Raw genomic sequence first — 13,461 nt, forward strand, 5'->3', positions numbered from 1 at the left:
TACAATTGTGCTGTGTGGTAATGTAAACACTCGGCATTCAATGCTTGCTACATCAGACTGGTGGATAAAGAGCTGCCTCTTTGTATCAATTTATCGTTCACTGTCGAGTAGAAATTAAAAAAAACTAGTTGTTAAAGCTGTATTTTATTTTATATACTGTATTTTTTTTGTGCAGTCTGTATTCATTTTTATAAAAACAATATTATATTTATGGTGCAACAAAAAATAAATAAAAAGAAAGATATTGCCATGTGGTGTCATGAACAAAAACACAATGAAGACTTAAAACTACTAAGTCTAGACATACATTTCATTTTAATTATTGTTAGTATTAAACCCTCGCAAGCTAAAAAATGTCAAAGCAGGATTTGTAAATTTTGATGAGAAAACATCTAGTAAAGTTAATTAGCTTTATTGCAAAAATCTTATGATAAACGAGGGATGCTAAGTGGAGTCAACTCCCAATGTAACCTTTGTCTAATCGTGTGGCGGTAAGCCAGAATTACTCACCAAAGACTTTTCATCAGTGGATTAGCAAAAATTGTTAACTAAGTCCGAGCAGGAGTTGTCATCTCAATTAGTAACATTCGGTCTCTTTTATACTCTATGCAGCTGAAACACCATATCTGTAGTGCGATGCTGATAATTCATTCATATTTTTTCTCTTTTTTTAACCAAGTTTCTCTCAGTTTTCAAGATTTATTCGGGTGTTTGTAAAACATGCTGATATTTGATGAAATAGCATTCGTGTGATTTCTAGCGACTAAATTGAATTATTGATCACAATAAGATTGACACATTTGTTTAGTATTGGTGTAACCCAATATTTAGCTTACATTATCTAATTCCTATACCAATATACTGGTTGTGATATTTCTTTAACCGGGCTTGCTGTTCATTATTATGTCAGCAAAGTGAACGGAAATGACTTAGACCTTCCCTACTACCTGCGTTTAGTTAGCTATTGCAGTCTGACACTGAACCCAAAGCCTGCGTTGAAGTCTAGAAGTTTAGCTTGTGCTCCTTGTTATTTAGTTCACTCAGCTTTTAAGCCCCATTTAGTAGCGGCTTTTTGTTAGGTATTTTGAAAATACCTATATCTAGTCGCAAATAATATATCTAGTCGCATTTTTATAAACTAGTAATCTAATGGTCTCATGTGCTGTAAGATTTCGGCAGGTGTACTAGCTATGTGCTTAATTATTCTAAGATGCAATAACGAGGTTGAGTCGCGAAAATTGTAGCGTGCCTGGTTGCTAAGCTGAATGTTCAAGTTCAAATCCTGTATGATGCAAGCTTTTTTCTCCACATCTAACCGTGGCTTCAGCCAGGCTGGGCACGGCTCTTATTGTAATGAAGGTTACATAACAATGTATGTAGGCGATGCAGCTGTTTACACCAGCGATATGTGATATACAGTCATTTGCTAGCTTTAAAATTGTCCAATAAAATTCAGTCTGGAACAGCGAATGCGATAAATAATAGATAATAGGCATACCTGTTTTGTTTTTACAAAGTAATTTGATTCACATGAAGTACTCATAATCAGAAGTGGTTATAATACTAATAAATGGTTGACTGTAATCACTGACAAGTCAATCTGACTTCCTATTGGGTCTTATGCTTACTTTGAACTGCTTCAAACCACGGAAAATAGATTAAGAGTTATTATCACAGACCCAATCAGTTCAGTTTGTGAACTGCTCTTTGTACTTGAAATTTAAGATCGTTGGCTTATTTATAAATTCTCTCTTCTCTACAACTCAGTTTGTATATTACATGGTCAATCACATCAAATCTTAGTAGACTTTATCAGAAAGTATAGGTTATTTTTCTATCATTTGAGATTTTGTTTGCTGTTTCAGGTGTGCCAGGAGGTTTCAAGATAAAAATCGACACAACTTTATCGCATTTAAAACGGTCAGAACAAAAATACTTCTCTGAAAATGACATCAGTAGTCCGCTCTTCCTGTTTGTCCCTCTCGTTATGACATCAGTAGTCGCTCTTCCTGTTCGTCCCTCTCGTTATGACATCGACTATTGCATACATGTTACAGTGCTACGAGTCTCTGTTGACATATTTCATTTTGAATTTGCTCATGATTGCTGAAATAAAACTTCAAATATAGCCTTAGATACATTGCGATATTTTTCAAATAATTTAAAATCAGGTTGGTAGGAAATTGTCTCACTGTGTATCTCTGAATGCTGTTTAAACATATGACTACCCGATGCTGATGGGACCATATGTTTATCACTTATAAACAATATGCACAACTACTAAGGTCATTTATAAAGACGTCTGGTTAGGTCTCTTTCTTCTGAGTGTTTTAACCGCGATCAAGTTTTGTCAATTTTAATCAAGAAACATCCTGTCTGTCAGATTGCCTAAAACAACAAAATTTCAAATGAGAGAAAAATATCTATAATTTTGTATAAAATTGTTTAAATTTTTGGCGTGAGTGACCCTTTAAGTGCTTATGGTTTAGTACATTGACCGGTTGTTCCTATTATGATCATCACTATTATTGTCATCATCATTGGTAATGTATGTACCTTTTAGACCAAGGACTGGCTGACCTCATATGGATGCCGATAGAACAGTACCACAAGGATGGGAGAGTGGTGCGCGGTCTCCAACGAGGAGCAAACAGCTTCTCCTCTTCCACCTCTATCGCCATGCTAGAGATTACTAACAGGCTTATTGTTGCAATACAAGGCATGGCCGAATTGTCCTATGACCTTCTATCACCAGACAAACCGCCCTCCCACAGGCTTAGACATAAGAACAGTCAGCCAAGAGATATCAGGGAAGGTGCTAACGACGCCCTGCAAATTCTTGCTGAGGTGAGGCTTTGTCTAGGTTTCCTTATAGACGAACTTGTACAAAGTTGCAGTAGATTTTATTAGAAACTATCCATATTTTTCAATCTTTTACGATTGTTTGTGATGTTTGAGGTGATCTGACTGCCAGGATGTTTCAAGATTAAACTCGACAAAACTTGATCACAGTTAAAACGCTCAGAATAAAAATACGCGTGAAATGACATCACTAGTTGTGCGGCTGCCTGTCTCTCGTTATTGATATCTGCTATTGTGTTCAAGTTACAGTGTTACGTGTCTCTATTCTGTCAGTCTCTATGCTGAAGTGCAACTATAGATGTCATAATCGCACTTTTGCTTGAATTTTAATCTTGAAACATCCTGACAGTCAAATCACCTCAAACATCAAAAACAATCACAAATGATAAAAAAATACCAATACTTTTTGATAAAATCTGCAAAGACTTTGTGTGAGGTGATCTTTAAATTTCAAAGTTGTTCAACAGTGTACTACACTAACGGTTGTCTTGCACATTATTCTGGCTCCTGGTTCATTTCTCAAAACGACACTCACTGTCCATAAAACCCTCTACAAGTTAACAACATTTTCAATGATGAAAAGCACCTTTTTCGTCCCTTTTTCTTTTACCATTTTTTGTTTGATGTGATAATACTAGATTATTAGCGCCTGTACTTATGAAATAATTTAAACTATTTTATTTTTAAAATTGCTTGAATTTCACATCAATTCACTATCATAATAATGAACATCTCAAAAATTATTAAAAAATAGAAGTTATTTGGAAATGTACAATTAACCAGTTACTCAACAAAATCTTTCGAATATTGAAGTAGTTCAGTTATAGCTATTAAATTGTGACAGAGAGATTCCTATCATAATGTGAAGTTCACCTTTTTCCAAGTGCCAGTGACTGACGCGCTGCCAAAGCATGTTTTACCTATATTTGGAAAAAATTGTGAATGAGTGGTTTCAGGAAACATTCTGCAGTGGCATAAACTGAATAATTACTGGGTTTGGGTTTGCTCATAAACCTCATTTGATACCATCAGGGTTGGGACTGCATGAACAATCACCATACCAACTAATTCTCTGGGATGGTTTATAGTAATTATACCTTTCTTGAATATTTTAAAACAAAATCTGTTGATATTTTAGCAGTTCACCTAAATAATTGGAGCCTCGCTATCTTGATTCAAATTCTTTTGGTACGTTGGGGCTGTTTTTAGCTTTTATTCTTTGCATCTAATCCCCACTCATGGCTATGTGGCTCATGGTGTGTGTCCAAAGCAGCTGACTACACGAAGCAGCATCTATAACATGTGCTCTTGCCATCACTGTTTAGAAATTAAATAATCGCGACGTGGCCTGAGCGCCGTGTACTATTTCCTTGCAAGAAAGACTGTAATTTAGGCTATTTCAGATTTCCTTGCAAGAAAGACTGTAATTTAGGCTATTTCAGATTTCCTTGCAAGAAAGACTGTAATTTAGGCTATTTCAGATTTCCTTGCAAGAAAGACTGTAATTTAGGCTATTTCAGATTTCCTTGCAAGAAAGACTGTAATTTAGGCTATTTCAGATTTCCTTGCAAGAAAGACTGTAATTTAGGCTATTTCAGATTTCCTTGCAAGAAAGACTGTAATTTAGGCTATTTCAGATTTCCTTGCAAGAAAGACTGTAATTTAGGCTATTTCAGATTTGCTTTTAGAGATATTATTAACATTATTATTAAACAATTTTTGTTGATTATTTAAAATAAAATATTTGATACTGTTGTGAAATTAGTGACCTATTTTGAGATTTCACCCGAAGCCTCCGTGAGTTATTGGTTAGGACGAGCCTTTACAGTCGTGATGGCAATTAGCGGACTACTAAGTTATTTTTTTCAGTGTTTTTTGTCACTTTTGGCGTAAATCCTCTTTATTATCTCAGACCATACGTATTATAGATATTTGAGAAGGAGTTTTATAGACACTCTGTCTGCTACAAAAAAGGATTCTCAAGAAATATAATCTTAACTATTGAGTACCCATTTTATCCTATCCTGTGATTGACAATATGGGCTGACCAACTAAATACTAAGATGCTACTAATACTCCAGAGGTCACCAGTTCACCTTTCTATAGTCACATGTATGTGTATGCTCAAACACTGTGTTAACTTTGGCCAATTTTGTTCAAGAATATAAACTTAGTTTTTAATACATTTTTTCATAATGTGCAGATACTAGTAAATTCTTGACAAACTTTGAATTAGTAACAAATGACGTGTTTATTTTAAGAGGTCTATTAATCACCATCATACGTTCAGTTAATATTATATTATAATTCAGCGATACAAACGCTTGTTTCGTGCTATTTTTGTTTAGAATGCAAGGGAAGTCAATTTTTAATTACATAGTTGGTAGTGTATAATTTTTGTGATATATTTGTTACCCGTTCACCAATTTTCTTTCGTAAGTGGCTAAAATTGATTCTGTAAACAAGTTGTGGTATTTTATTCAACCATTTTGCTGCCGGACTGTTGGTTGCACATTTTGGAATGCTGCTATCAGAACTTTGACATTTGACCCATCAGTTTGATATATTGAATAGCAAGCGGGTTACTGTTACCAACTACAGTGTACTCTAGACTTCACCTCCTTATTTCTTAACACATTTATTCTATAACAATTCTTACTTATTCTCACAAAAGTCAAATAGAATATCCAAAATTTAAGCGACAAAATAATGTATTTCATCTTCACGAGTATTATATGAAAGTGGCTTCAACACAAAATTGCTACTTACCTTTAATAACACCCAAAATATAATGAAAATCGTTTTTTAATAGTTGATCAGCTGTGGTTAGACACAACTGCATTAAAATCATTTTCATTTTAACCAAACATATTTTACAGAAAAATAATAGCAATATTTAAGTGACTTTAGCGAATGGCAGCTTATCTTCTCACACTTTTAGTCGATAAAAATGTTAAAAAAGTTGACTCAACAAAACTCTTAGACACTCTATGCATAGATATAACATTCAAAGTGTTTCTCTGCTCTATGGCAGCAATTCTACTTAAAAGCTGATGATTCAACATGAGTCGAAGCTTTGTGTGTTTTACTTAGTAGAGGCTGGCCAAAAAGTATCCAACCCAAGAATAATATTTCATAAAAAGCTGACGTCATCTCCATAAAACTTACTTGTCGACTTTGTATAGTTTGTTCATTTTTAACAAAAATCTTACTATAATAAGAGCTGTGTTCGTCCATCTGTCCGTAGCGATGCTTTGAGGTTGGGAAAAAGGTGAACTTTTTTGAAGGGTTTTGAAGTCAGGACTTTCAGCTTGGTAGACCAATGCTCTACCACCTGCCCCAATCGATCACCTATTGGAATTATGCACAAATAATCTAATAATAATCCAGGTGAATAATTATTGGCAGAATAATTATAAACATAGTTATTACACCTGACAATCTCTCACGGGACTACTAGTTTTGCTCACCCCTACATATTTTCCCCTAAATAAATTTTTGAGTTTAGGAACATTTCTCAGTTTTATACTGACTTTAAAGTCATGGTGTTTGTACACGTTATCGCTGATTTGAGCTGAGAGCAAAAATACTTTGTCTGCTGCCGTTGTTCTGGCTCAGCGTGTGAGTTGGCAGATAGTTTAAGGAAAATCCAAATTGGTGGGAGTAGATACCTTTTGACGCAGCTGATTAAATCTGGTTATGTCACCCATATTGTCCTACAAGCATTCGTTATAATGAGGTAAAGTCAATCTTCCCACAGTTATGATTTAATACCTTCAGCCTAGTTTTTATTTATCCTTGGCAACCATTCTAAAAGGTTTCACATATTTATAGTAAAACTAATGTAATCTTTCTGTTAAATCTATGATCATCTCATCAGTTTGCTGAATAATACCTCTATTCTAATCTACTTGTATTACTAAGTCGTTTTACGTGGTGCCAGTCTAGATTAGTTTGGTTAACTCATATTTCATACTAATGTAAACAAAGGATCGATAGCAGTTTTTCTTTCCAAGAATATGACACTAGTTTCCCGACTCCGCCCCAGTACTATTAGATTATCAACTTTCAAAAAATGTTTGTTCAACTCACTCAATAATTCCTGATTTCTGTCCTTTTATTATTGTTATTCCTTTTGGCATGTAATGGAAAACTTCATTTTGTTGATTACTACTAATACCAATAAAATATTAATCGTACATACATGACTAGCTTGTAGCCTTTTTATATAGGAGTTATCTTATCTTCTTTTCCTCAGTGCCACCTGAAGTAATCTATCTTATATTCACCAAGCTTGCATCATCAGTGTTTGCTGAATATCACTATCAAACTTTGTTATACAACTCATCCTCACTCACAACGGGCTCGGAGTTACGACACCATGTTACAAATGGAGATACTTGTCAAATACATGTATATCCTTTTTCTGAAATATGTCATTTAAAATCATTAAAGTAGCCATGAATGTATAGGTACTACATATGTACACTAGCCATGTCATGGTTTTTATCCACGTTCAGTGTCGGATGTTAGGCTAATATCTGATGTAGTTGAAGCATTATAAAAAAGACCTCTTTTACATACAAAATGCTAAATGAAAAGAGAAATGCCTTGAAGGTAAACATAAAAAATAAGTCAAAATATGTAACGTCTACCACAAAGTACTCTACGGAAGCTTAACATTTGTTTACATGCTCGTGCATACACAAAACTTGAATAGAAAAAAAAGTTTGATGTACTTTTTTAATGACAAAAAATTTAATGTACTTGTTAAAAGGTTTACATGTGTTATTAAAAAAGACAACAAAGTAGAGAAGGAAAAAAGTGGGTAAATGCATTACAGCGTAAATAGCCTTTACGTATGCTGTGGAGGCTCGAAGGGGTGGGGTTCATTTAACAATAGAGTCACGTAACGACAAAGTCTTCAGGATGTAACGTTGTCGTTAAGTGCGGACCACTCGTATTAGATATCGGTTTTTGTTTTTATGCAATTTATAATATTTTCATGTTTCTGAAATTATAATGTGTATTTATGATGTAAATGTATAAAATAGTTACAAATAATATTTCTTTTTTTGTTTTATATTTTTTCTACTACAAATTTTCTTGCACTTTCCTACACGCTCGAAGCTAAACGTGAGTGCACACATGAGGGCACCTCATGTGTGCCCTTTATCTCTCTGAAGACCGTGTTAGTGTTACATTGAAACACCTCGCATTGCAACTAAAGCGCTCTGATTCTAGACATGATCAGCTTAATAGCTTGTCATCAAAAGCTTTTTATAATGAAATATGCAAATAATACCACTTCCATACCAATTTCCTATTGGTTAAACAACCTGGCTTTAAAGTTTATTCTACTGGTTCATGTTTGGTTTTTCGCTATTTTGATATGGAGCTTTATAATTTGAAATACACTAATGAAAACTTAGTAATTACCTTTCTTGTATGTGTATTTGTTAAGAATTATTAATGCAGCTGTTTTAATCACATCGTGTTTGCATAAAATCAATTCATGTTGAATTGGCCCAGCATTGTTTGCAGCTTTTGCAGCTTGCTCATCATGATAGAATTTAAAATCCTTGATCTGATGAGTCTTTTAATTCTGACTCCTGATATTATCATCTATCTTCTGTTAATATACACTGACTTCTGATATTATGATCTATCTATTGTTAATATACACTGCCTTCTGATATTATGATTTATCTATTGTTAATATACACTGACTTCTGATATTGTGATCTATCTATTGTTAATATACACTGACTTCTGATATTATGATCTATCTATTGTTTATATACACTGACTTCTGATATTATGATCTATATATTGTTAATATACACTGACTCCTGATATTATGATCTATCTATTGTTAATATACACTGACTTCTGATATTATGATCGATTTATTGTTAATATACACTGACTTCTGATATTATGATCTATCTATTGTTAATATACACTGCCTTCTGATATTATGATTTATCTATTGTTAATATACACTGTCTTCTGATATTGTGATCTATCTATTGTTAATATACACTGACTTCTGATATTATGATCTATATATCGTTAATATACACTGAGGGTTGAATTAAATTGTTAAATTTTTTTATCTGAGCTAAAATCCTGTGCGTATTAACTTCTATTTAAATTACATGGTGTTCCATTTACCTTTGTTACATTACAGATAAGATTTTCATTTTATTCTGCTTATGAAGAAGTTGATTGATCAAATTTATATTAGTCTGCAAGTCCGTCTATAAGCATTTTCTGCAATGGTTTTGTAAAAATGCTATTTCTGATCTTCTTATTGTTTGAGTAGAACTAAGAACGTTGAAAGTGCTAAAAAAAGATTTTAAATTATCCTTAAATTAAGTGAGAAAGTGTGAACGTCTTTTTAAATCAGTTTGAACTGAAAGTTTTTGATGAAAAAGTTAACATAATCTGATTATAATAATGGTTAATATTGTTTCTTACTGGTTTCAGAATGTTATCTCAAATTGCTGTCCATTTCCTAAACTATCTTGCCAATCTATAGTCCACAATAGATGACATGAGCTCTAAAGAGAGCTGCTGATGGTTGTGGTAATAAAATCTTCTGTTGTCACAGGCCTACTTGTCCATCATCTTTTGTGTAGAGATTGCTCGGTCGTTGGATGCAGATACAGCTGACCAGCTGTCAGCGCATGCTGACATTGCTGCCACAGCATGACAGTATCCATAGCTAAGGCGGTTGTCAGATATTTAAGCCACACAGTGTTTTGTTTAAACAGTCAATGACATTTATTTGATCAATCAATATTTGGTTTACACATCAAAGATACTATGAAGTGAGATATGGAATTGTGTATCTTTTATTAATTCTATGAAGTGTAAGTCTGTGAGGCCTGTTCTACCATCTACCTAGCAACATGTTGTTCATAAGCCTGGCCATTCATGGTGGGCGTGTTGGTATCTTCACAGTAAATAGGCGATCTTTGACAGGAACTCCCCAACTTTACGTAGCATAAGTTGATATAAATGATATACACACATGTTTAATGCTCATTAGATTTTTTGTAGGTAGGTTTTTAATTATTTAAAGTGGTTGTAGGTGCATCTCACCTACAACTCTTGCTGAATAGTTGTGGATATTAAATTTAAATTGTAATAAAAAACATCATGAACATAATCATCCTTAAAAAATTGTACTCAAGTGGAGATAATAAACAGAAATATAGACTATTATGGCACTGAGTTTATGACAAAATGTGATAGAAATAAACACTAAGTATGTGAAAAATAGCTGTAGCAAAAGTTGTCTGCCCTTACATATTTTCTGCTTCAGCATTCTTTACCCTTTTTTAAAGGAAGGTGTAAGTGTTTCCTTTAAAATTCTTTTAATTAACTCAATCTTTAAACATAATATATTTTGTATCGCTATGTTTCCATGACCCGGTTAATCCGGTTAATCCGCAAGATTATCGTCCGCAAGATGGAGATGGCAAAAACCTGCAAGTCGAGAAAGTTTTGTTACTTGAAAATTGTTATTGAATGTTTTAAGTCTGCAAAAGAAATAAACAGCACTTGCGAATAATGTGCAATAAAATGCCGCGCAAGCTATTCCATTTTGAACATTTTTAAACTTCAGTCATTCAGAAGTATGACCCTATGACCTCTGACATAGAATTCCTTATCATTTTCTAACAAAGCGCCCGCGTCAATTCGCGACACGCGAACGTCCATTGAAATCGTCCAGCTTCAAATCTATATCTTCCGCACAATGGAGACATAGTATATAAAACTGTTGTACAAAATCCGTTCATCTGCAGTTGACTATTGCATCACACATTGTAATTTTATAAATCAGCGATCACTGTTTGAACAGTTGTCCTGTACGAAGGGGCATGTCAATCTTCCCTGATCTGATTATGTTTACATTACTCTTATCTTGGCATTTTCAGGGTTTGAGAGACACAGCGAATGATCTGTATGGTGCTGCTGCCAGCTGTAGAGATAGAAGTCTGGCAGCCCAAGTTGGCTCACTCGCTGTCGCTATACCCAAGACACTGATACGACCTTTTAGCACGACTACAATAGCAACGGGTAAGCTCGTCGATGGCATGATCAACCAACATAATCCTGACGCGTACAAGGACTCGCAGGCTAAATACAAATAACCGTATCCCGTACTTCCATGTTATGACTATCCACTAAATGGCCAGGGATACTCATGGTTTATACTAAGGGACAAGCTATTAACATGAACAACTGCCTTTCATAATTTGTGGGAATTGTTTTTATTTTGACGAGCACTTTCAATATTATCCTCTCAATGTTTAAACTTCAAACTTATACTGCATAAATATGCCTGTATGACACAATCGATAAATATTAGATATAAAATTTATATTGGTAGTATTTGTGCTTTGATATACTCAGTCATGAAATGATACTGCACTTGTATATCTTCATAGTCTCTATTTTTGTCAACACTAATTTTGTGCAATTTATTGCTGTAAATAAAATGGCTCAAAATATAAAATATTAATTTCACAATCATTATTTGTAGTTATTCAAGGTTATGAAAATATAGCGAGTTGAATGAAGGAGGTTTGGTCATATTGAATGTCTTGAACATTAATGCACTCAGTAGCAAGACAGGTGCCCTTCAGCAGCAATGTTCAACATCAGTTTGGCGTCAATCTATTTGAGTTCTTCACATTTGTACCCGGTTCGGGCAAGTAAGCTTATGAGGGTGGTTAAATAGGGTTTCAATCATGTTCAAGAAATAAACCAAAGGCTATCACGAATAGCTTTTTTTTCGCAAGTAAGAAGTGACTAACTAAAGCAACTATAATTCTGTAATCATAATAGTTTCTGCTATCATCTGGGTTGACCTTGATCTAGGATCGAACTAGGATAATGCATCAGAACTCGTTAATCCTCTTATTTGTCGGCCATGTTTTAAGAGATGGGTAAACAACCATAAACATAAGTGCCGTACATCTGTGAGCTAGAGCTCTCATTAGTCGCTCCTGATACTTGACCTCTCTGTTTGGGTAGCAATTATTCAACAAATGGTTATTATCAGAACATTATAGATCATTATCAAGCTTTTAGCGTAGTAAACTTTGACACGAGTGTCGGCTTACATGTATCTGGCTCATTTCAAACACTCATCGACCATTATAGTCTTTTTATCTTAACAGGCAATCACGACTGCTCATCGATTTATTGCCCTTCATGCTGTATTTATATTAAAGAGTGTTATATGCAGAAACATTGGTCTGATATGAGATAGAGATTGCTGCAATGCCTCAGGTTATGCTGACCTGGCAGCAAATGTGAGTGGCAAGAGACAAGCTTGTAGACCATTCAACGGCACCTATAAAACTGTCAAGGCAAAGGAGGAACACAACCAGGTAACTTAAGTGGAGAGGAAAGACATTGGTAAAGAGCCACCACCTCTAATCTAAACCAGGATTCATAGAACTAGGTAGGCGGGTGAAGTGGAGGCACCTTGTTTACACGTTTGTCATGTAAACTATGGTTACCTACGCGTTGTTTCAACAGCTCTGAAAACATTATGCCAGAAAGTTTGGATGTGAAAAAAGAACAAACATACGGATAACAAAAATGAAAAAACAGATTTTCAAGGTTATTACCTCCTTTTTATTTGGTGGTGACTCGTGCTCAGGTATACAAAGGGCGATGTTATCATCGTTTGCTCACAAGAATAGTCAGTCAGCAAGAAATACACGGGTCATGCTGAGAGATATTATTAAACCTGCTGTATCCCTTCACCCGTATCCATGGATGCACTCGTCGTTTAATATTTAACAGTGGCTAACTTTATCAGAGCAATGAAAATCAGAATTTTAACAGGTTTCTGATCATCTAGAATTTAGATAATTGGCAAACAGAGTTGTCTGCACATCTGGTAAGTTTGTCTATTACGGGCGCTTGTGGCTTCCTTACTTTAGGGAAGTACACGTTGAGGTACAGAGGGTGTACAAAACTATCGTTCAAATTCTAATGTCTTACCTTTCACAATCTAAAGGAGTTACAGTATTTTTACCTTGATTGGTGTGCATGAGAGTAGTAGATAATTAGGTTGGGCAGTATTGTAGACGGTGGGTTAGCGCTTGCCTGCTAACGTGAAATAAAAAGTCATTGCCCCGGGATCTTTTTAAGTAAATAATGTTTGTAAGCTACAATAACCAAATGCCTGTTTTATAATAAACGTGTTTCGGGTATGTTAAAAATGTTTTTAATGGATTTGCCTTTTGAACACATTTAATTGGATAGTTTGAGATCAGTTCTAGTGTCACTCACAAAGGCGTTCAGATGGTAAATACAAGTGTTTGGATCGCTTACCAAGTATTCCGAATCAATGATAGGTATTTTTTAAATATAATACCATGACTACCCCTTTAAGTTACACCTAAAATATCAGACAGCTCTGAATATCTCAGAAAGTCATGTAAATGTTGCATCAGAACTCCACTATAAGAACACTGGCCAATAATTTGTACACATTATATTATTATATTCCATATTATACCTCATTTCTTGTGAAAAACCTTTTCTGGAAATAAAGTATTTAAATAA

General features: G+C 34.4%; 1 protein-coding gene across 2 annotated transcripts in view; it reads left to right on the forward strand.

Annotated features, from left to right (window-relative positions):
* Positions 1 to 11,450, forward strand: part of LOC137399229 (autophagy-related protein 2 homolog A-like) — a 67,090-nt gene extending 55,640 nt beyond the window's left edge. For both annotated transcript variants that reach the window (XM_068085242.1, XM_068085243.1), the window contains exons 37-38: positions 2,564 to 2,847; positions 10,812 to 11,450. In XM_068085242.1, coding sequence (XP_067941343.1) covers positions 2,564 to 2,847; positions 10,812 to 11,027 — 500 coding nt within the window. In that variant the 3' untranslated portion in view covers positions 11,028 to 11,450. The remainder of the gene's footprint in view (positions 1 to 2,563; positions 2,848 to 10,811) is intronic.
* Positions 11,451 to 13,461: the final 2,011 nt, after the last annotated feature.

This window comes from Watersipora subatra, chromosome 7 (genome assembly GCF_963576615.1).
Source record: "Watersipora subatra chromosome 7, tzWatSuba1.1, whole genome shotgun sequence".
NCBI classification, from domain to species: domain Eukaryota; kingdom Metazoa; phylum Bryozoa; class Gymnolaemata; order Cheilostomatida; family Watersiporidae; genus Watersipora; species Watersipora subatra.